Source organism: Myripristis murdjan, chromosome 19 (genome assembly GCF_902150065.1).
Source record: "Myripristis murdjan chromosome 19, fMyrMur1.1, whole genome shotgun sequence".
Lineage (NCBI taxonomy): Eukaryota > Metazoa > Chordata > Actinopteri > Holocentriformes > Holocentridae > Myripristis > Myripristis murdjan.
The window spans coordinates 8,179,055-8,204,258 of NC_043998.1; the positions used below are offsets into that span (position 1 = coordinate 8,179,055).

At 42.1% G+C, this 25,204-nt stretch overlaps 1 protein-coding gene across 2 annotated transcripts in view; it reads left to right on the forward strand.

Moving 5' to 3' along the window:
- Positions 1-25,204, forward strand: part of dnmbp (dynamin binding protein) — a 61,974-nt gene that overhangs the window by 12,285 nt on the left and 24,485 nt on the right. For both annotated transcript variants that reach the window (XM_030077533.1, XM_030077534.1), the window contains exons 2-4: positions 4,008-4,162; positions 5,116-5,238; positions 9,845-12,133. In XM_030077533.1, coding sequence (XP_029933393.1) covers positions 4,018-4,162; positions 5,116-5,238; positions 9,845-12,133 — 2,557 coding nt within the window. In that variant the 5' untranslated portion in view covers positions 4,008-4,017. The remainder of the gene's footprint in view (positions 1-4,007; positions 4,163-5,115; positions 5,239-9,844; positions 12,134-25,204) is intronic.

Sequence of the window (25,204 nt, forward strand, 5' to 3'; positions counted from 1 at the left end):
ATTCCCACAGTCAGCTTTAGACACTGGTATAATTACTATGAACAAATGAGACCACGACTACAACAGCAGCACTAACAATACAGCCAGCATGAGTTAGAGTAGTATGTTTTAAACTCTGGTCCAGGACCACCAGGGGTTATTGAGAGGGGGGTGCAGCTAAAGGAGGAATAGATCAATTTAATAAACCTTAACAACAAGGAAATAAGGACGTTTAGGATTTAGAAGAGTAGCTGCTTTATAGTTGTAATTTACAGTTATCCTTGTTTGATCATAGTTTGGCTGTGCTGACTTCGTTATCTTCAAACTTCATAAAACTTTCAAAATTTTCTCAGTGGGGATTGTTTAGGACAATTTGGGGTCCTGGACATGAAAAAGTTTGGAAACTGCTGAGATAATCGCAATCAATTGTTTAAAATGCAGTTAAGCTGTAACTGGATCACTCTTGGTAGTATTTGCGAGAGTGTGTCTGGTATTTTATTGTGCTGGGCTGCCAAAATATAACAACATATTGATTTTCTTGCTTAGTGCCTGGGTGAACATTTCTCAGCCGTCTCCACTTATGGGTAGTTGGCTTTTATGAATTCAAAATTGAGATGGATCAAATTTGTTAGTGTATCATTACATTTGCCCCGTCAGCTATTATAAGCACAGACATTTTTCTGTGTAAATCTTCCCTAAAATCTGCATCTATGGGCTGAAATGTACCATCATGGTGATCTCATTTGCAGACCAAGTCAGATTATGTGAGTTGCTGCGTAGATCGCTATCACTGACGGCTTCTTTGGAAACCAATCCTGAAAGATGAGTGATATGTGTTGTCCTCATGTCAGGACATGTTGGCCCAGGACTGAGGGCCCTGGGTGAGGCGGATTGTAACTGTAAAAAATGTGCCAATGTCTCTTCCTGGCACTGAGTGTTGCATCTGTACAGAGGAAGAGCACAAAGACAGATATTGCCTCACAAAGACTGAGAGCTAACACGCTTTCTTCTTTACATGCTCCTATGAGTCACAAATAATTCTTACATACACTAGCCAAAATGCCATTGAACTTTAGGCAAAAACCACACAGTGGGTTTAGTCCCTGTAATTGCATCTCCTTCTTTACTGAAAAAAGTATAAAATGTCCAGAATTTTCCAAACAATGTATAACAGCATTTGCATATGGTTGGCGGTAAGCAGCTGGGCCCGCTTACAGCCGATTTTCTTTGGTAATCCACTAAAGTATGATTGTGCATAGATGAAAAAGACTCATCATAATGGAAGAAGGTTGGTTTAAGAAAATAAAGAGGTATTACACAGATGCTTATGCTTCTGCAGTAATTCATAGAACTAGGTGTCATGCATCACTCAGCACACTTGGTTGAATGTACAACTTTTTTTTTTTTTTTAATGGAACAGTATATTTATTTTATTTAAAAAAAAAAAAAATCCTGTTTCAGTTGACTGTGTGCAGTTTATGTTAGTTTAATCAAATAGTTCCCACATATCATGTCCAATTGCAAATTTCTAAAATGCCTACATTTAACCTTGTCTTGTATTTGTGAGTAGCAGGAACCTGTGCGTGCAGATAGGAGCGTTATTTCCTTTAGCCTCTCATTTAACACCCCCCTTTGCTTTACATTAGCAAATGGGGTGGCTTGGGTTTCATTGTGGCTGTGCCACAGTGCGGTGTTGAGTTCACAGCCTGCTGCAGCGAGCTGCGAGCTGTGACTGCTCCTGGTAAGCTAAACCCTACTCCTTAACCTGCACTCAGAAAGCAAGCAACGATCCAATAACACACACACTCACACACACACAGCGCTCTGTCTGTGGTGGTCAGCTGTCCCCTCTATCCACTTTGGAGAGCCACGTCCAGGACAACCTGACCCTCTCTCTCCCCAGAGACAGTGGCGCTGAGCTGGGCCACAGTCCTGTTCCTCTCCCCCCTGGGCTCCAGCGGCCCCTGAACAGAGGCTCCATTGACTCTGGAAAACTACAGCCCTCTTCTCTCATTTCCCATCTCTTTCAGTTTGTCCTTCCACACCTGTGGTCGGTCTGTCTCCAAATAATAGTCCAGAAGAGCTGGGTGAAGACTTGTTTTTGTCGATAATGGAACAAATCAGCAACTGAATACAAATTCAAATAAGATTCATTTGTAAGTGTTGTTGCTAAATTAATTCATGCAAATTTGTTTCCACAAAAGGGCATCGTACAGTATCACGTTTGATTTTTGACTCAGTTTTTACATTGATGCAGCACACATTTTGTTCTTATTGCAAACCTTTTGTGGAGTACCTGCAAATAGAAACACAACTTGAGCACACAGTATTCAACCTGAAAAAAAATGATGAATCATCCAAATCCAGCCATTTTGGAAGGTTATTTACTTGGCAAATACAACCCCCAACCAGAAGTGAGATGTTTTCACAATGATTGGTGAGGGCAGATGCCCATTCAGCATCGACTACAGAGTTGGTGAACATGTTTAGGCTATGTACCACTGTATAGCACTGAAGCCACCAACTGGTGAAGACAGATAAGTACAACCATAAACTGTTGACTGATTTATCAAAATGAAATGATCCTCCTTTTGGATATTATATATAAATGTATGTTAATTTAAGTAATAATAATTTATCTTTCATGTTTCTTTCACTGCTGCTTTCTTATCCTTTCAGTTATTATTAAAGGGGTGAAAGAAGGCAGAGCAGGATCCGAAGTTTAACATGTTCTGTCTTCCAGCATCATTTAGAGATAATGGTGACCTCATGTCAGCAGATGCCCTCTAAAATGAGACATTATTCACTCATCCCAGATCAGATGTGACTTTATTAGTATAAATGCTTGTCCTGCATGTGTGTGGTGGCTCATGTCGAGTGCTAATCATTGCTTCGATCAGTCATGCAGACTTCACAGTACCGTTGTTCCATCCCTGACTTTTGCTTTCTCATGGGAAAGAGGGTACAGGTGTCAGATACATGAAACTTTGTGTAGCTTCATGACTAAAACTGTGTATGCGCACAAAGCCAGAGATATGTATACGCATTCATTTTGTCAGCTAATTAGCGCATTTCCATTGGAATACCTGTTGCAGCTCATTCATTTTTTAGACAGAAAGGTCCTTTAACAGCACCAACGCCGCCCTTGTTGCATATCATCAGCCTATTTATAGAGCTCATCATAATGACTATTAATTAATCACACGTTCATCTAAATAAATTCACCCAACAATCCATCTGTATTATGTATGACCCAGTGCAACACACATATTCTCCCTCATAAATATAATAATTAACAAAAAAAAACAAATAGGCTTGTACAAAATCATACACGCACAATGAAATTGGATATTAAAGACACTTAGTGTATTGAAATAATAAAGTTACCATACTAATGTTGCATAAATTCCCACTTTCATGTTATTTTCGCCCACTTCTCCACCAGCTGGCAACCAAAACTCTGTGTGGTGTGAAGTGAAATGTGTGCGGGAAGTTACACATTCTCACCGCATGTTCTTTTTTAGAAATACAGGTTTCTGTGTAGAAAATAGTGTATGCATGTTTCTGTGTGTTCACTGTGTTTATACATCTGGCTCTAGGACAGACAGGAGGGATAAGACGGTGTTATGCAGTGGCCTTCATCCTTATTATTTTACAGCTCTCTGCCTTCCTGTCTCTCCTCTGTCCTCTCTGTTACTCCTTTTGCACTTTTCCTTCCTTTTACTCTTTTTACAAAAACTCGCTTTCTCTGATATGCACTTTAATTTGTATGGCAGGGATTTGGGCTAGAAACAAGAGTGCCTCTTCATTAGGGGAGTGAAACACTACCTGCTAGAAAAAACTGCAGCCTCGTTAAATGTCATCATTGAAGTGCTGTGATTACAGTGTATCGTTGATTACTTATGCAACACTAAGTACTCTGAAGTGCTCTCTGTTCATATTAGGCCATTTAGTGTGAACCTTTTCGTCTGTATGTAATATTAAATGGTATAAAGGGCATATCATCTCTTAATCTCTCTCTTCTGCAGGATATGAGTAATGGAGGCGGGATCGGTGGTGCGTGCGGTGTTTGAGTTTCTCCCCAGCGTCTCGGAGGAGCTGCCGCTCTTCACCGGCGATGTCATCGAGGTGCTCAGCGTGGTGGATGAGTTCTGGTTGCTAGGTAACAAGGATGGGGTCACAGGTGAGATGTCAAAAACCACTAGGCAATACATCTTTATGGATCTGTATTTGAATTCAGCAGCGATATTAAGTTTTTCAGGTGGCTTGATTAAAAAGCTAATGGAAGTAAAGCACTGAGAGGCCTACAGCTGTATGTTCACTATGACAACAAGTCCTATGGGAAGTGTGGATGAACTGTTGATCTTTTATTTTGGCAGTGAAATTTTGTCGGCAGTTCTTGCTGTTTAATATATTTATCAGCTTGAAGGTCATCAGAACAGTGGTAGCTTGATGGATGTGCACTGATCCTGTCTGTTGTAGTGCTGGTGGCACTGATCCATCCCCCAAGTAATGAATTGGCAAACGATGCTGTCTTGATATAAATTCTTTAATCCTTTTCACTCTGGCGTCCTGTAAAACTTTTCTGGCAAGGGGCAAAATATTTCCTGACAGCCAGAAATACTGAAAAGCTGCTATTTGTGAAATTTGTAGGCAGCCCACGTGTTGTGTAGAGGTGCGTCCTTGACTTTGAACAGTCTCTTTTACTAAACTAAGACAATAAGCTTATCAGTAGTGTGCTTTAATAAATAAAATATTTGCATAACATGAAAATTGCAGACAAATATCTTTGAGATCAGTTTATCAACATATGAAAGGCTAAGATAAGTGGGATAATGCAAAAAATCATGTCATCTAATAAAATAGGTCCATGGATTACAGCTGGGTGGTAAATCAGTTTGGGATATCATTACACGCAATTCTGCTGTTTTAAATTGACAGCACCAAGCTCATTTTTATGTGAAAATCCTACAAAAAATCTTAAGGAATATTATTAATCACCAGAGAGAAGTGTGTCAAGGAGGAGGAGGGCATCCGGTGTGTGTGTGTGTGTGTGTGTGTGTGTGTGTGTGTGTGTGTCATGTGCACTGTACAGCATTCATCCCGCCATGCTTTTCTTCCGTCTCCTTTCTGCAGGCCAGTTTCCCAGCACCTTTGTGGAATCCGTCACCATTCCCAGCACCAAGCCTGGGGACAGACTTTACGTGTGCATCAACGATTTCAACTCAGCAGAAGCGGGGAACCTGTCCCTGAAGAGAGGTAAAGAGCTGCACTCAAACAGGGGCCATGTTGAGTTGTAAAAAGGGGAATGACACCTAAATTTTCAATCGACAAATGTTTGCCCCATGGTCTTGAACAGGCAGATCTGTATTTTTATCCTGATACTACGAATATAAGACTCAACCAAGGCAGAGCTCAAGTTTTTTTTTTTTTTTTTTTTTTTTTTTTAAAGATGACTCTTATGGACTATTTATATAAGTGTCAGTTAAGTCTCCAAATACATATTATATACACATGATGGATTTTAAAAAGTGTTGTGTTTTAGTTAATGTCCTTGGTAACTCAAATGCCGTGTTTCCCCACGTAGCCTAACGGGAGCTTAATGTCACTGTACTCAGGTAAATTGGGTGCCTTGTGTTGTGGTGTACTGTAGCTGTGGTGTGTTGAGACCTTGTAACACGATAGTCTGACTCAAGCCTCGCCTTGTCTCCACCGGCCCAGGGTTTAGCTGTGCTGTGACCTGCTTTTACCTCGAGAGTTTGCTAAAACCGGCCACAAACTCTGACTTAAAAGATTAATGGTCACTGACTCCAAACTGAATGCTTCCCTGTGTGGTTTGCGCAGTGTTAAGTTTTAATAAGAAGTGGTGTTAGGCTGGAAACTGTTTCACAAATTAAGTGATTTGGAGGGGAATAATATCAGCTGTTAGTTTCACTGTTTTCTTAGGCTATTGCTGAAATTAAATCGTCTGGCTAATCAATGGAAGTGCATATAAAAACATAACAAAGCCGTAGCCCAAAATGCATTGAGCAAGGCAATTGGAGACAAGGCATGTTTCCCGTAGTGCTTTAAGTCAAATATCAATTTGAGAATATTTATGTCATTTACATGGTCTCAAGTACAGTCCAATCAATATTAGTGAACATGCAGAATTCTGTCCCAAAGCTAGAAACTATTTTAAAACACTCAAACCTGTGATGCCAACAATGACGTGAAGTGTGGAGCTGCACTTAAAGTCCCCATGCAATGACACACACACACGACTCACATGACTTCTACTAAAATAGTATCTTAATCCTGACATCATCCTGCACTAGTGGGTGTTAATTAAAATGTCAACCAATGAAACCATCATGAATCTTTAAATATCCTCTCATTCACCTAACCTTTCAAATTAAATTGCATTTCTCTCCCAAACTGATCTCCTGTTGGATTACAACATCCTATTTCAACAGGAAATAGATCAAATCAAGAAAGTAAGAGTTCATTTCTTGGGGTCCTTAAGTGAATTAACTTGCAAAGAATTGTAAGGTGATTCCCGAGCATCCAGAGGGATTTTGTGCAGATCAGTGTTGTCACAGATTCAAGTGCAGAAACACAATCAGGAGGCAGGAGTTATGTTAAGATCAGCCGGTTTACTGGAGGCAGCAGGCAGATAACCGAGTCCAGACAGTCCACGATTCAAAGCCAGAGGTCAGTCCAATCCAGCAGAGAAAGGGCTCAGAGTAACACTGACGCAGCAGGGGTCATAACTGGAAGGCAACGGCCAGACAGAGGGCGGGATACGACACAGGCAAGGACAAACTACGAGCTGGCAGATTACTGGTGTAAATACAGCTGAGACTAATGAGCTGCTGGGGATCAGGTGTCTGAAAACTTGGAGGGCTGACAGATGATTGGCTGATGAGAGATGCAGGTGGGTGTGGTATGTGTTTTGGAGGGAAAATTTGGCAGTAAGGCTGGGCAATATATCTATTATTTTGATATAAAACCAGAAATCATCTGGAATTTTGGCTATTGTAATAGTGTGATATGACCTTAGTGGTCTTAGCCTGGTTTAAAGGCTGTATTACAGCAAAACAATGAAAAATTTCTGAACTTATTAGACTGTTGCAGGTACGGGTCCTGTGCAGGGACACACAGAGCAGGAGGAGAGGGTTAGGGTGAACTGGAAGATCCAGCTTAGTCCATGACTCAGTTTTCCGCATTAGAGTTATTAAACAATTAAACAAACTCATTAGCAAACTTAGCATTAACAAAATTAATCTCCCAGTTGGTGTCAGCTCCATACACCTCACATTACAGGTTTGCATCTGTCAGGTTCTAATTTGAGAAAGAGCTGCTCATGTTCACATGAATTGATTGAATAGGCAATAAGAATAACCTGAATTCTCAAAGTGAGTAGTCTTCTCTTTTAAAGAAAAATCTGCTCCATCACAGAATTCAGGCATGTTACTTGTATGCAGCAGCAGATCATCAAAGATCTGTCCAAGAAGGCATCAAAGGCTTGCAGTAAACATCTCAGCTGCTCCTTTTCATTACATAAGCAGTGCACATGTGCAGCAAACTGGGCTGTGCTGGTATGAGTCTTTCTTTTATGTCTTATTTTATCACTGCTTGTGGTATCTTGGCACATTTTGGCTTTGAACAGGGATTCACATTTTAAATAATTTTCCAAATTCCCCACACATTAAACAACAGAACAATGAGTGTTGGTTCACACAAATGTCAGCATGTCAAGGACTCCTAAATAGATATACGTTTGGCCATGGATGCTCATTTGATAAGATATTGTCGCAGAAATACGTAAGGGAAGATTTTTACTGATTTTAGTATTGAACGGCATATCTGGCAGTAATGTACAAGGGGGCCTTCAAGTGAAGCCTTTACTGAATTTCAATGAAATGTTTTACTGTGTTTACAAGTTTGTCTCTTGATGTTAGAGTCTTTGCTGTCTTGTTTTTTAACATGGCAGACTTCTGTATATTCATGAGCCATCAGATATATGAAAATCCTGTAACACCAAATTTGATGGTTAAAGTGAAAGAGATTTCATGGTCTTTTTTTGGATTGACAGAATGCAAAAACAAAAATAAAAACACTGGATGAGCTAAAAAGTGGACATTTTGGAGATGCACTGTTTTCACCTGGCAGCAGAGATAAACAAATCACTCACTAAAGTGTCCAAGTGTAAAATTTTAATTCAAATTTAGGGTTGAATATGGCTTGACGAGAATAAATTACTCCAAATAAGAAACCATTTTTTTCTGCTACTTCATCTAATGAGTCTCCCATTTATATCTTAAAAAAAAAAGAAATCAGAACTTACAGATGTGAAATCTTTTGTAGGTATTTTTGCAATATGTAGATGGTAATGATATCTGTTTCGATTTATTCATGGCTGTGACATCCATTTGTGTTTGACCTGCTCAGTGTGCAGCTGTTCTTTCGTTATGAAAATTGTTATCCAAAACAGTCGCAGGGTGACAGACTTTCCTTTGCAGATTCCTCCGTGTTTGGAGATTCACTAAATTCCTTGCAGCAGATCACCATGTTCTCTCTGGCAAAACACTGCAAACACTCCTGTTAGTGGCTGCTTCCCATAACCGCCCACTAGATGTCCCCACTAGTATAGACTTTGCTTCAGCTGACATGCTTGTGTTTTTCCTTTTCATATCGTTGAACTGTCTAACTTAATCATATAGTTGTAGCCTTATATTGTCATTTTGTCTGATTTTCCATTCAACATCACTCTCAGGCAGGTCACTACAATGATGTTGTTTGCAGAGATCCTACACATTGGTAAAGTGACTTGTTGTTACTGTTGATACTATTACTGTGGTTGATATTGTTCTTAGTAGTAGTTGTAGCAGCTGCAGTAATAGAAATAGTAGAACAAGTAGCAGTAGTAATTTGACAACTTGTAGTATAAGTGAAAAGTAATAAATAGAGCTACATTTGAAATGTATTGTAATACCAGACAATATAACATTATCAATCAAGAATTGATTCATTATGTTTTTATTAAACATATTCCATCTCTTGCTACTTCTTTGCTTATTTTTCTTATTGTTAATTTAAACAGTGGCTCGGATAAATCTACTGTGAAATTCACCACAACAGTTTTCCCGTTGTCCTTGACAAATCACATTTCCTGTAGCTGAAATGTTTATTTCCAATATGGTTTTCCATATTGGCTGGGCTCCAGTTACACTCCAGACACAATAGGAGGTGGAGCCGTGGGTCTTTGGAATGTGACCCCCCTGACTCCTGGCTGACCAGCCAGCATTCCTGTAATCCCTGTACCTCAAGAAATATTAGCTGGAAAAGTGAACCAGTGCAGTTATTGGGAATGCAATAACAAGGGTATTTTTAAATTACTCGGATGTCAGGATGATGTTTTTAGACAGTGGCCCATTTGTGCTGAATATTATCTCAATATTTACATTCTGGATATTGTGGGGTAAGAATGTCCATTAATCTGAATTAGAGAATCAGAAAATATTATAAAATACACATGTAGTTCATATTTATTGAGCAACTAGTATCATAGACCCGTGTCTGTTTTCATTACCTTTTTATCCCTCAAATCCACCTGTTATCCTCTTGGCTCCATTTGCCTTCTGCATTTTTGAGTGCTTTCTGCCTCTTTCCCAGTGCTCACAAATCCTGTTTTACCCTGTTGTCTACACTTGTAACCAGTTTATTTCAAATAAAACTATCGGGAACATCTGAAAACAAGCTCCTGGCAGTTTTAGAAGTGGATGACATCACTTTTAGCTTTTTTCTTTCAATATATTTTGCCTCAACATTCGCTACCAGCAGTTTTGTTAATTGTAAAACCTCTGATTCTGCATCTCTCTAGGCGATGTTGTTGTCCGGGAGGGTGGAGGGACCATGGACCTGGGAGAAGCCTGGCAACGTGGTTGTAATGCCTGGGGTGCCCGTGGTCTTTTTCCCACATCGTGTGTGAAGGAGCTGACTCTGTCAGGCCGCTCCAGGCAGCTGTCAGAGCGCTCGGCTCAGGCACAGGCTTTGGAGCTCCCGCCTTACGCCCTGGGCCAGGCCCGGGCCCTCATGAACCTCCATGCACAGCTCAGTGAAGAGCTGGACTTCCGTGAGGGGGACTTGATCATCATCACCGGCCTGCCAGAGCCAGGCTGGTTCCAGGGGGAGCTGGAGGGCCGCAGGGGAATGTTCCCAGAGGGTTTTGTGGAGCTTTTGGGTCCCCTCCGATCTCCACAGGAACCCATGGACTGCGATTATTTGAACTATGAGTCTCAGCCTTTGAGCTATGATGATCCTTATGATACAGGGGAGGGGATTGAGGAGGAGGAGGGAGAAGAAGAAGAAGGGATGGTGTTCATGAGGGAAGAGGAGGAGCATGAAGAGAAGGATGTGGTAGTAGAAGAGGAGGAGGAGGAGGAGGAGGAGGAGGAGGAGGACGGTGTTTATGGAGTAGCACTATATGAGTTCCGGGCCCTTGAACCAGGCGAGTTGGACTTTGACGTGGGTGACCGTATACGTGTGATAAACACCTTAGAAGATGGTTGGCTTGAGGGTGAGCTGAGAGGGCAGCGTGGTGTCTTTCCCCATCGTTTTGTTAAAATTGAGGGCGATGGGCAGAAAACAGCAGAGGATGTGAATGCTGTCGTACCAGAAGGAGAGAACGAGGGGAACAGCTGCTCCTCAGAGTACAGCTCAGGTCAGCTGTGTCCCAGCAGGTCGGAGTATGATTCTGAATGGAGATCATTTGAGGATCACACTGTGTGGGACCTGGACTACTTTGAGAGAACTGAGGAGCACAGGCAGCAAAGGGAGAATATAAATGATAGTAATGGAGCCCAAATGCGGGACCGAGGGCAGAAAGAGGACGGTGTCAGGCCTGATCCTCAGCCTCGTAGACCTGCTGCCCCAGCCCAGCGAGGGCCTGAGAGACCCAAATCCACTCCTCCAGCAAGGCCCAGACTCCCTCCTCGGCCTAGCCTACCAGCACCCAGTCACAGGACCCACGTTAGCCCATCCTCTAACACAGACACTAGTAGTAGGTCTCACTATGTGAATGCTAAAACAAGGTCCCAGCCACCCAAACACATTCATAGCCTAACTCTTCCCAGCACTCAGCCTGGTTGGTCAAAAGACAGCAGACACTACCACAGGCCACCAGCTGATGGTGCCACCAGCAATAACAGAGGTGCCACTCTTGGCAAGGCTTTATTGAGCCTTGTTGAGGGCCACAAGCAAAAGAAGCTAACTCGCCATGCTAGTGTCAGCGATGCCGACATGATTATGGACAATGCTGAGAGACGGGCGCATTCTCAGCAGGCGGTGCGCGGATCTAATGGCTTAATGTCCACTTCCTTAACTTTGAATGCCCTCATGACCACAGCCAGCGACTTGGAGACCAAACTGACCCAGCAGCTTTTTGAATTTGAGAGAAGCTTAAATGCTGTGCATGGTGGCCCCAAGGACATGTCTGCTGCTGATAACCTCAACAACCAGTCCCGTATCTCACGCCACTTTTCGATTCTGGACTACAGCAGCGAGAGTGACATCATCCGAGGCTCCTCCCACTCCCCTGTGTCCCACCTCCTGCAGCCCTCATCTTCTACCTCTTCATCTTCCTCATTGGAGAGGCGCAAGACCCTCCGCCCTCCTCCTCCTCGCCCCAGAATCCTTCGGCCCCCAGCCCCGCCAACGTATAGACCGGCCCGTCCTGCTCCATGCCCTCCTCCTCCGTGCCCAAGACAAAATTCTGCCCCTCCAACCAGCATCTCTCAGTCCAGCCACCCCATCTTCTACAGCCCCGATGAGCCGACCGAAAACCAAACAGCCGAGGAAAGAGTCGAGCTTGGTGACCTTGGAGCGCTCCAGGAAGAGGAAATCCACAGCCAACTGGAAGAGGAGAGAGAGCTGGAGAAGGAGATGGAGCTGGAGAGGCAGAGAGAGCAGGAGCAGGAGGAGCACTACCAGCTGTTGCTACGACTACAAGAGGTGGAGAGCGACATGGAGGCGTATGCACACACGGCAGAGGAGCTCAGGGCCATGCTGGAGGAGGAGGAGGAGGAGACGGCTCGCATGCAGGCCCTGGAGAACCTGGAGTTCTGTAACTACACTCTGGAGACGCTGGCCCTGGAGCAGCAGCAGCTACAAGGTAAGGCCGCTGGGCAGTAGATCACTAGTTTGACAAGATGAGACTGACGCAACCTTCTCACTGCTAATTTGCTGGTGGAGGTGTCGTGTGAATGGCAGCCAGTGTCAAAATGCCCAGAAAATCAGTTGTGCTGATTGTACTGGGCGACTAGTTACATTAGTTATTATTATTATTTATTTTTTATTTATTTATTTATTTATTTTTCCAGAGTGTTTCCAGAGTGTAATTGTGTAAGGTTGCCCCTGAGTGTCCATCTGTTTGCAAACAGCAGTGACTCTGGTGCAAAGCTTAGAGGATAGGTCTGTGAAATCCTGGAAAATGATGACAAAGGAATTGAACTGTGTTGCTGCTGTTGTGTGAATGGTAGCACCACGTTTAAAATGCTACCAGCACTAGTAAATTTAATCTAGCAATTTTGCAAGATTAATGTGTGAAAGGGACTTGACTTAAAACGTTCCTACATTCTCGCATTCATAAAAACAACATAAACAGGAGAATAAATAAGATAAAAAAGAACACAGAGACACAATTAAGACAGATGGCGGGTAAAGTGCAGAGCAGTATGCAGTGCTGACGACTCAAACGTGGAGACCAAAATGCATTAACACACCTGCGAGATGCATGTGTTTAATGTAATGTGCAAATGAATGTGTGCAGTCAGCAAATCGGTATTGGAGTGTTGACATTTACATGCAAGTGAGTCTTCTGCACATTTTGTAAGTATTAGCATGTCAACACAGACAACACAGAACTTAAAATACAGTATGTATTTTATTTAAGAGCAAATCTCTTATTGTGTATGAAATATGACTGTCCTGGCATATAGACAGATTTGGAACTTCAAAATAGCCTGTTGTTGAGATTTCCTATAATGAGAAATTTTCTGAGGTTAAAGTCCATCCAAAAGTGAACAGGCAAGCAACAATAAGATCTCAGATCATGCCCCGACTCATGGTCATGGATCCAATGTAATGTCTTCCATGTCTGTTTGTTTTCATTTTACAAGTCCATTAGCCAGCGACATATGTTTCAGATGGAGGTAATGCAGAACAGGAGGCAAATTAAATATTCTGTAGTCTTACTTGATGTCAGAGCTCCCGTCTGAGGCCCTGTTGCCTCCAGGTCAGTTCATGGAGTAATCAGCATTTGTTTTAAGTGTCATGTCTGGAGTTACCATTGGAGACAAAATGTAACGTAAAAGGAATCTAAAAATGAGATATCAGCACTCACCGCTACCAAATGGTGGAATAGTGGGGAACACCGGAAAGAAAGGACGTAAGCTATCCCAACTTAAACATTTTGGTCTGGTCTTTGACACACACACACACACACACACACACACACAAGCACTTGTGTACAAGCTGTTGGTGTAAACTATGCAAACAAGATAATCCACATTTACTGTTGCTATTGACCGCATGTCACAGACTGTGTAGTTATTCAAATTAGATGTTATCATAGCTCTCTCTCTTGCTCTGTGTGTGTGTGTGTGTTGGGGTGTGTGTGTGTGTGTGTGTGTGTGTCCACTGAGTAGTTTTTTTTTTTTTGGTGTGTGTGATTTTATTCAGTACATAAGTACAATTTTGCAGTTATAATATTACAGGTAATTTATCATCAGAGTATGTTGCTGTATAGTGACTGTGAAGCTTTGTCCAGAGTGGCCAGTGGTCGCTGACTTGCTGGCCAGTCATCTCACATGGCTTACTGTCAATCTGCTGAACCTTTTTACAGACCATATTTTCACAGCAGAATTGAGTCACACAGTCAAATGCATTAGTGTTACTGTAGATGGACAGGTAGAAACAGAGGACAGGTAATCATGCAAACAGTGACACACAAGTCCTCTGGAAGAAATAAGCTGGAAACAACACACACACCACACACACGCATACTGTGCATACCCTCCCATACCTCCCAGGCACATGCTAGTGGCACAAGCTGTCCAGACTACAAACTTTGTCAGCTAATTCCATACTCACCAGTCCCTTCTCATGTAATTTGGAAATTAGAGTGATTCTTTAATAGTAAACACATGAAACAATAGATTTTGTTGGTCGTAACATATTTCAAATGACGATTGGGAGAAAATAGTCATGTAAAAAGGGTAAGACCTGGTCTTGTTGCTGCCCTTGATAGATGTTTCCGTCAGCCAAAGCTAATTGGCTCTGATTTGTAGTTGCCATCCCGTATGATCTGGGTGCAGAATGCCGTCTCTGGCAGCCCAACGCTTTTTCACATAGGTACGAGGTGCATTCCTGCACAGAGTGAGAGGGTAAGCAATGCACATGGGCCTCGGTCTTTTTCCACTCTCTCCCTCTTACTGTCTGTATCTCTCCTGCTATCTCTCGTCCATACTTCTGTTTCCCTCTGTCAACTTCCTCAGAGATTCTTCACTCCGTTCTGCTCTTCCTCCTGTTCCTCCATCTTTTCATTCCCTAAAGGAGTGAGAAAGGAGGAAGGCCTGGAAAGAGGAGGTGCAAACATCCGCTGTGGCCTGAGGATTTTCACAGTTGTGCAGACGGACAGAGCATGGCCCACTCTAGAGCGGGACCTAACGCGTGGTTGTGGCGAGCCATGACATGGCCCATGGCACGCCTCTCCACCTTGTTTGGACACGCTCGGCTGGCCAGGTCCAATCGTGTGGCAGGTAGGCTTGAAGTTTGTGGTGACACAAGACTTCAGAGTCCAGTGGAGTTGCAGCTAGCTGATGCTGTTCTGGTTATATCGTAGACCACAAAACTGTGCAGTTACCCCCAGTCAAATCTGTGAGCTGGGCAGTGTGCCCACCGGTTTTTACTGGTGACTCCCATTGGAGCAGGTGGCGATTTGGTGCCTTTCTTAAGGGCATCTGGGAAGTAGTTGTTAAGGGAGGGAAGAGTATTTTGTTTTTACTTTCACCAGCTAGACTCTCTCATCTTGTTCAGGGATTCAGACTCTTAGGATGGAAACAAGGGGGTGATATGCACAATTGAAAATTGTGTTGCATTTGTTAATCGTTGGCTATGTTCACACCATAATTACCTTTACAATTACTGGGGCATGAAACACTGATGGTGTATATTATAAAGCTCCCCTCATGCCTCATTTATTCATTGCTTCTGAATCAATAATGCATCAGTGGTTGCTAATTTATGATACCCTTATGATATCATTTTTTGGGTGAAGTCTGCTTGGAAAGGGTTATGCACCAGGTATCTGTTTATGTTGTAGCTAGGATGGTGAATGTCCTTGTGTCAGCTGACTGACAGCAGAGCCGACTGACTCATGTAATACACACATGCGCACACGCACACACAAAATCTCCTCATTGAAAAGCTGATGCTGTAATCTGGCTGCCATTCACAGTAACCACCTGTCTACTTGGTTATGTAAATATCTCAAGCAGACATTGATGCCCAGATGTTTCAGTCGCATTTCACGCTTGTGGATTGGATTAAATTTTTGAAGTTGGTTGTTTAGTTAGCTGTCAGGTGTCTCTGTAAATGTCAATCAGAAACTGGCCATCAGTTAGGCTGAGGGTTAGTTACAAATTGCTGTTTACCTGTTATAATGGACTACTCAAATCTCAGCTCAGTGTAATGTGATGTAATCTGATTACTATTCAGCAATGTTTGGGTGAGGCACCAACATATTCCAATTTGACTACTAATATATCAGTAAACTACCAAGCAATACCTACTTTTTATGTACTTAATTTATGTTTTTTTTTCTTTTTTTTTTTTTTTTTTACTTTTTTCAGGATTATAACTGCTTATTATTACCACTTCTGCTGCAGTCAGATTCTGTGATCCTGTTATGTTATCTATTACTCCAGTGCTGATAGCAGCTGAATTATTCATTTTATAGCTGTCAATAAAAATAAAAAAAAATCTGGGATGTTTTGTCCAGCTACAGGTACCTTTTAGGACTGTGTGACTGCATAGTTTCCATTCACTCATCTCTGTAGAGCAGGAACCAGGAAATCTCAGATTCTCCTTTCTCAACAATATAATGCAATCACATCTTTCATCTTGGTCTTTCTTTTGATATTTAGTGCTAGATGTGTAAATGAGCTAAGATGGTGAGATGTTTTGTGGCAGTAAAGATTCAGCATCTGAAAGGGGCCATAACATTTATAATTTTTTTTGGCTTATCATGGCATGGCACATGTTGTTTGTTACGGTAATGGAAAATTTCCGTTCCTTTTCTTTTATCTCAACTCAGATAAATGTTATGTACATTACAGCTACACTCCAGATCATTGTTGCAGACAGCGTCACTTTACTGCTTGTATGTGCACTCCCACACACAGTCACAGTCAGAAGTGTGTATTTTTCCGTGCTTTAGCAGGGTGTGTTCCCGAGTGTGAAGTTTGAAAGACAATGGCAGCTTATTGTTACAAGGCAGGGAGTAACTTCAGCACTGGGCTCTGCCTACACTATGCTGTGCACAGCTCGATTCAGCGTCCTTGGACTTGCTGTGCAGAGACGCAGATCCAATTAAAAGCAGAGGTCAGGGGAATCCGAGTGTGACAGGATAACAGAATATCCCCCCAGAGAGGTTTTTGGTTTGGTCTTAGGTTTGTAAGGTTTCTTAAAATTTGTTTTGATTTTAGGCTTCGTACATTTTTTATCTTTGAGTTCTGCCATCTCAGTATTTATGTCCAGGTTTTGATATTTATTGCTCAATTCAGTGCAACTGTTCTTCTCCCCTTTTGTTCAATACAATCTTCTTCCAGCACCATGACAACATATTTTCCATGAAAAAATGCCAAGAAGTGACAGATATGCTGTGCCTGAGTGAGAGAATGGAAGCATGATAATGTGTGAGGAGTGATAGCATCATCCCATTGGCTGACCGTGTCCAATGAAAACATTTAATGAATGGCTTATTTCAGTTGTGATTGGGGCTTCTGTGTTTGTGTGACTGAAATTGTAATTCAGTTCAAATCAAACCCCGAAAAAAGACAATTTCTGTTTCTCCTCTCTTTTTCTCCCCCTGCCTCTCTACTTTCTAGTGAAGGTCTTTCTTATTTACTTTCTCATTGACCTTCTCTATCCCTTTTTCCTTTCCTTCTCAGCCTTTTTAACCTTGAGTCCCTTCTATCCCCTAGACACACACACACACACACACACACACACTGCTCCCTGCCCTGCCTCTACACAGTTCCCTGATCTATTTATCTATTTAGCACTGTATAAGGATCCATTTGTGTTTCAGGTTTCCCTCAATCAGCCTAAACTGGGAGACTTGTTGGCTGCAGACAGTGTCATCAATATGAGACCACCTCTGGGTGTCACACATCTTTTCTAGATGTGGCAGTCAAGCCTGTGACTGGATCATTTACTTGACACAGCAACAGGGAGGAATGCTGTATTTGACATTCCTAGACTAGACACACATGCACACACACATGAACACACAGTTTCGGTTGTGTCCTGCTACTGAAAGCTGAGATGTTTAAGACTTATAATTACACAAATTACGTAAGTAGGAAACAATTTTTGCAGTAAGATTGCTATGTTTGACCTTAGATTTTGAAATTTGTGGAAGGAAAGTGGGATGAGACATTTTTGTTATATAACAGCCTAACAAATTTTAACAATATAACAAAACAACAACAACAACAACAACAACAACAACAACAACAACAAACAAAAAAAACAAACAAACAAAACAAAATGTAACATAATTTGGAACAAATCAAATGATCTACCTTATTTCATTTTATTCCCTCTTGAGGCAGTTAGAAAAAAATTCTCAGCAAGATAGTACTTTTTGTTGTGCGTGCATAGAATTTAAATGCTTTTTCATAGCATTACCTTTGCTTGTTTCAGATTTATTGTTTTTGAAAGAAAATGTGTTTTGAAAAAAAATACATGAAGCCTAATTGAATGACTGTGAAATACAAATTGCTATGAATGATAAATTGTATTCTTAGCTGTGTTTCATTAGAGAGAAAAAAAAAAAGAAAACACATAATAAAAACAAAGGTGTTTTACTGAAAAAAGTGTGATATTTTAGGAGTTAAGAATCTGTCTTCCATAAAATATCAAAATTTAGCTGTCAGGCATCTTTTGCATCATCTATTTCAAATTCACAAGGTTGGACACACCAAACAAGAAACATCTTTGTACAGTTTACATTGCTGAAAATGAAGGCATGCCCTCAATGATCCTTGAGATTTAAATAAAGGTTGAATGAATCAAACTTCCACAGCAGACTCACAAATCCAACAAGTAGCTGGATCTTTGTCCATCTGAATAATCAAATCCATGACAGTCACCCGTCTGGGAATAATGATGCAAGGTGGGCCCAGCAGCACTCAGTGTATTTGTGTGCAGAGAAAGCTGCGTGCAGATGAAGCTCCTGATGCGCTCTGACATTTGCCTGTTCTGGAATTTTAGACTTGTAGGATTCCACGTCTTTGTGACGTCATAATGCAGTTTCTCTGCTGCTGTGCTCTGACGAGCTCAGAGGGACTGCAAGTAGCCTAAATAACCACTGATGTTATTTTGATTTGTATGGACAAAAACAGAAAAGTTACTAAGTGCCATAAAATGAATGGACCACAGCAAACATGTGCACCTTCCATCTTCTCCTGGCTACCAGAAGTGGAGTTTTATCTTTTTATTTTAAATGATTTTTTCGCCCAACTAGCAAGGCTAAGTAAAAATAAAGTACACTAGCTCAAGTAAACGCAGTCAATATTGCTGAATCAGCAATAAATTCTGTCAACTGAATATATCCCTACACAAAACAAGCAAATGCTCACACCGCACAGTGGTGAACATTTGACAGCTTGTGTGTCTGGCTGGTCCAGTTATATAATTTATATTCATACTGCTGGACACATTGTTTGATTGACACATGGTCACCAGTAGCTTTAAAAGATGCCAGCTAAGCTTATACCATTACACTAAAACCTGAACTGAACATCAGAGGAAATATAAAACCCATGCTGAAAAATAACTAAAACCATAGTGAAATAGGAAGACAAATTAGATGAAAAATACCAAACTTAACTCTGGTGTGTGTTCATTTTGCAAGCAGGAGCCTACAAATCAGATCACACTGTGCTCAATGTTTTTATTTGTTTGTTTGTTAGTTTGTTTGCTTGTTTTGTTTGTTGTTGTTTTATTTATTTATTTTTTGCTATTGTTTCCTAAGAATCCCAAATATTTGGCCTGAATCCTGAAGAAAAGGTGTGAATGGCCCAGTGGTTCAGCACATGCTGCTCTTTTCTACTAAAATCACCCACTTCTTCAGGATCTGTCCATACGTAGACTAGATAACCTCTGGATCTGTGGCATTCATATCCTGAGACTTGTTTGATAGTATTTGCTTTGCTACTACAACTACAGCAATGCTGTATGCAGATGGATCATTGTGACATCATCGCAGTAGCCATTGTGACATCATCGCAGTAGCCATTGTGACATCATCACAGTAGCTATTGTGACATCATAGCATCATATCCACTGGGAGAAAAAGCTTCCTGCTGTGACCTCATCGAATCACAGGAGTGACATAGAGCTGCATGATTATGGCCAAAATGATAATCACAATTATTTTGATCAATATTGTAATCACAATTATTCATCACGATTATTCATCATGTTAGGGAAAGCATCTGTATTTTTATTGCACTACTTTTAAACAAACAATATGTGAACAGTTTTCAGTGCAAAATGAAACTTAAAATAAGAATAAATGCTTAATAATAAAAAAAAATAAAATTTACCCAAGAATTTAAAATTTACCAAGGGCTAACTGCATAGTTAGGTCAATGCATGTACACATTTAACTTAAAAGATTCTTAACCGAGTGTTGACCATTGTACGTACAGGCTATTCAACAACAATATGTTAAATTATTATTTGTTTTAAAAATGTAAATTACTTGTCAAAACAGACCTAACAATTCAACTACCAATGAATGAGCAGTAGTATGCATGTGATAACATAGATTGAAAAATGAGCTGAAGTGATATCTCTTCTCTGAATAGACAAGCTAAGCCAGCGTGCTGCTGTTAGTCAGTGAAAATAGAGCAGAGTGGCAGCTCTTCGCTTTGTTACACAATCCATGTCAGTGCGCTGCTGTAGCCTGGAAAGTTTCTTTGCCTTTTGGACTTGTACGGTGCCGGTGCAGTTGTTGTAATTTTTTTTTTTTTTTTTTTTTTGGTGGTGCAGGTGAAATGACTGGAGGGGTTGTGCCACCTAGATTTGCTTCCCTCCATCTAATTTTCCCCAGACATACGTTCATATTCCACACAAAACAGCATTTCATTCAAATTATGTCAAATTCCGTGATATTCCGCATTAAAAATAGATTCTGTTTTATTTGTCTAATGCCGCGATTCCATCTGCGATTCCGTAATCGCGGAAATTATAGGGCCCTAACTGAATAAATATGCAGAGTGCATCCAGAGAATATCCAGAGTGCAAACACAAAGTGCAACTCAATGGAAACAATTACAGCTTATACAGAAAAGGCACTGACATTAGGCTTAGGCCTTCAGGTTTTTGGCAATAAACACCAGCCTGTCAACATTTTCTGGCTTGAGAGACGAGCGAAGGCAGGTCACTACATTTCACTACATGCGCTACCTTCTTCTCCCGACATGACTCGCTCTCATCAGTCCACCAAGTAACTTGAGACTGCCGCTGCAGGGTGCGCTCGCTTGTTATTTAGGGAGCTTAATGAAGCCTTAGCCATGTGTTCGGCTGACTACTGGCTGAGAAAGTGCTTGATTAGATATGCAGCAGAGCTCGCATTTTAAATGTAAATATCGCCGACGATCAGGCTCATTTAATCGTGGCAGCCAAAATCGTGATCACGATTAAAATTCAATTAATTGTGCAGCCCTAGAGTGACATCATCAGATGAGTCTATATAAGACAGCACACATCGCCCAGCCAGCGCCCGTTCTTCCACAACAGCGATGTGTAGCAATCAGAGCTCTCGTTGGAAGAAAGCCTGGTCAGTCCTGCAAGACACAATGCAGGACGCAAAACCTGCTGGTGTCCCCCCCTCTGGGGACCCAGCCCCACCCGAGGCCCCACAGCAGGATGACCCTAAAACATCCTGCAGTAGTGGCCCGACCACAGACGAAGCCCCCGGCCAGCTGCCTAAGGCCTGGTCAAAGCTGGGAGCCAAACCTGAACTCCCAGAAGGGGGGCTTCAAAAGACCGAGCAATCAAGCATTGAGCTTGTTGCTCATGGCCCAAGCCTTGAGCCAGAGGATTGGCCCAAGCTTGGAGCCAAATCAAGAAACAAACAATCTCGCAGAAAGAAAGTGGTGTGGAAGGAGTTTTCTGCTGTCAAATGCAGCGAAGAACCCCAGCTGCCTTCTCAGGTGACAGAAAGTGAGGGTGAAATCCCCAAAACCTGGGGGCAGGTCCCAAGTATTAGGCCAGCTGCCCCGTCCACTGGAAAGAAAGTGCTGTCAAAGGAGTTTGAGGAGCTCCAGGATAACACAATCCAGGAGACTTATCAAACTGAGAAGAAGCCTGAGAAGAAAAGAAGCAGGCAGGAACCTGCTGTCAAATGCAGCGAAGAACCCCAGCTGCCTTCTCAGGTGACAGAAACTGAGGGTGAAATCCCCAATGCCTGGGGGCAGGTCCCAAGTATTAGTCAGGCCTCAAGCCTCAACCCTGAGGACTGGCCAAGTCTTGGAGCCCAGCCTGAAACCATTCAATCCAGCATGGAGATGAGCCACCCCCCACGGCAGAGGCCAGCTGCCCCGTCCACCGGAAAGAAAACGCTGGGGAAGGAGTTTGAGGAGACAGAAACTGAGGGTGAAATCCCCAATGCCTGGGGGCAGGTCCCAAGTATTAGTCAGGCCTCAAGCCTCAACCCTGAGGACTGGCCAAGTCTTGGAGCCCAGCCTGAAACCATTCAATCCAGCATGGAGATGAGCCACCCCCCATGGCAGAGGCCAGCTGCCCCGTCCACCGGAAAGAAAACGCTGGGGAAGGAGTTTGAGGAGCTCCAGGAAGACACAATCCAGGAGACTTGTCAAACTGAGAAGAAGCCTAAGAAGAAAAGAAGAAGCAGGCAGAAACCTGCTGTCAAATGCAGCGAAGAACCCCAGCTGCCTTCTCAGGTGACAGAAACTGAGGGTGAAATCCCCAATGCCTGTGGGCAGGTCCCAAGTATTAGTCAAGCCTCAAGCCTTGAGCCCGAGGACTGGCCAAGTCTTGGAGCCCAGCCTGAAACCATTCAATCCAGCATGGAGATGAACCACCTCCCACAGCAGAGGCCAGCTACCCCGTCCACCGGAAAGAAAACGCTGGGGAAGGAGTTTGAGGAGCTCCAGGAAGACACAATCCAGGAGACTTGTCAAACTGAGAAGAAGCCTAAGAAGAAAAGAAGAAGGAGGCAGAAACCTGCTGTCAAATGCAGCGAAGAACCCCAGCTGCCTTCTCAGGTGACAGAAACTGAGGGTGAAATCCCCAATGCCTGTGGGCAGGTCCCAAGTATTAGCCAAGCCTCAAGCCTTGAGCCCGAGGACTGGCCAAGTCTTGGAGCCCAGCCTGAAACCATTCAATCCAGCATGGAGATGAACCACCCCCCACAGCAGAGGCCAGCTGCTCCGTCCACAACGGAGTCTGAGAAGCAGGACAAAAAGCAGGAGATTCACCAAACTGAATCACCCCAGAAATGCAGTGAAGTACCCCAGCTGGATTTTGAGGTGAAAGGTGAAATCCCCAATGCTTTGGTCAAACCCCCATGCATTAAGGTTGAGGTGGAGACTGGAGCCAAACCCAGGCAGCCCCAGGTTCCTGTCCAAATTCTGCAGAAGGTGCAGAATGATGGACAGCAGCAAGCTGCGAAACCCCTGGATGTCAAGGCTGTGCCCCCTACACAGCTTGGAAAGGCTGCACCAACCCTGGAAGACCCTGCACAGCTCCACCTCCAGTGTCAGCTGCAGACAGTCATCAGCGGTGCAAAGCAGCAGGCAGATAGGTTCAAGGCACAGGAAACTCTCCACAACAAGGAAGAACAAGCCAGGACTGTGCAGGAGGAGGTCCTGGCCAACAAGAAAGAAGTTGATGGAGAGGTCCAGACGACAGCTACTCTGAATAACTTAGAGCACAATCTGGAGATGCAACTTGGGCAGGAACATGAGGAGAAGCTCTCCCTCCTTCAGGCCAACAACAACACACAGCAGGCACTGGAGGAAAAAGAAAGAGAGTGGACGGAGAAAGAGACCATCATGAAAGAGAAGATCGCCCAGCTGGAGAGAGACAGCGCCCAGGCTAAAAAGTCCAAGAAGCCGGGCCTGTGGAAGAGAGTCTTTGGAGCCTCCACCAAGAAAGAGGAAAAAAGAGAGGCCGACCCTCCAGCCAAGAAAAAGACCAAGAAACCGAGCCTGTGGAGACGACTGTTCTGCATCTCCACCCGGCAGCAGGATGACTGAGCCTCTCTCTCTCTCTCTCTCTCTCTCTCTCTCTCTCTCTCTCTCTCTCTCTCTCTCTCTCTCTCTCTCTCTCTCTCTCACACACACACACACACACCTTCTTCAACTCCCACCCCATCCCCCTCCACCACCACCATTCTCCCAAACCCTTTCCCTTTCATCCAATTTAAAAAAAATAAATATATATATATAAAGTTCCACTGTGAAGTATCCTACTGGTATTTGAGAGGTTTTATTGAAATGTACTAACACTTCATTTTAGTGGGCCACAGAGTTCATCGTAAATAGGGGATAATTAGCCAGAAAGATGCATTAGATATTTCTTTGAATTTATCCCCAAATTACATCAACCTTTACCACAATATTTAGTGTTATGTTATATTATGTTCCACTATCTCCTAGGAAGCAGGTAATAGATAGCTGGTAATTTCTTTAACACATTTTTAAGAAAGTAATACAAAGTTGATTGATAGCCATGATTACAAATGCTTTGTTCTATCTGCAGTTTCCTGGTGAACATATGAGAATGAGCAAGAAGTTTCTTTGAAATTTAAAAGAAACGACCAAATAACTGTACTGTATACTAATAGTGTAATTATAATATAGTGTATAAATATAGGGAGTGAGTGAATTTTAAAGGTTTTAAAGGCTACCAGAAATGGAGTTGTATCTTTTTATTTTAAATATTTTTTTTCACCCAACTAGCAAGGCTAAGTAAAAATAAAGTACACCAGCTCAAGTAAACGCAGTCAGTATTGCTGAATCAGCTTTAAATTCTGTTGTCGTCATCATCAACTAATACATCCCTACACAAAATAATGCCACACCTTACTTTGATGAGAAATTCTGCATAAATGAATACTTTATTGCCATACTGAATAATTTTATTTACCAAAATTATTACACATTTTTTCATACAGACTTGGACTTGCAGGGTTTGGAGTAAATCAAAGCTATGTGTGTTTTGCAGTATTTCACAGACATATCACAAAGTTTTTTTCCCTCTATAACCTGCCTGAGAAACAGGACCTTATGTTGGGAAGAAAATCAAATATCTCAGCGTACCTCAATGAAATAGAAAATGAATTTAACTTTATTTTACGTTGCTTCTTTAATGGAGATTTGATTGTCATAATTCACAGCAAATTCAGAGTTAAATTATTTTGTTTTATGTGAATTCTCTCTGTTAAAAACAACAACAACAAGAATAATAATAACAACAACTAGAATTGGCAAAAGTTTCTTAACAAACTTTAAATGTGCTTGCCCCCGTTGCCATAGTTATGGTCTTTTGAGTGGCCACTATGCTATGATGCCTGTGGGCTGTTGCTATGATGTTGTGGGTGGTTGCTAAGACATTGCTACAACAACAACAACAACAACAACAACAACGTATGCACATAATAAGATGTTTTATTTAAAAAAAAAAAAAAAAAAAAAAAAAAAAAAAAAATCCAGTCAATTAAGCAAGGATTTTCTTCAAGATTCAAATTTTGGAAAAACCTTTGGGATTCATTCAGAACACTGTTACAAAATCAGTGTGAAGGAATGTTCTGTCAAAATTGAACAAACCACAGTCTTTAATTACATTTTGAATTGACTGAACTGAAAGTAAACTGATACCAGGCACTGTGTGTGTGTGTGTGTGTGTGTGTGTGTCTGTGTGT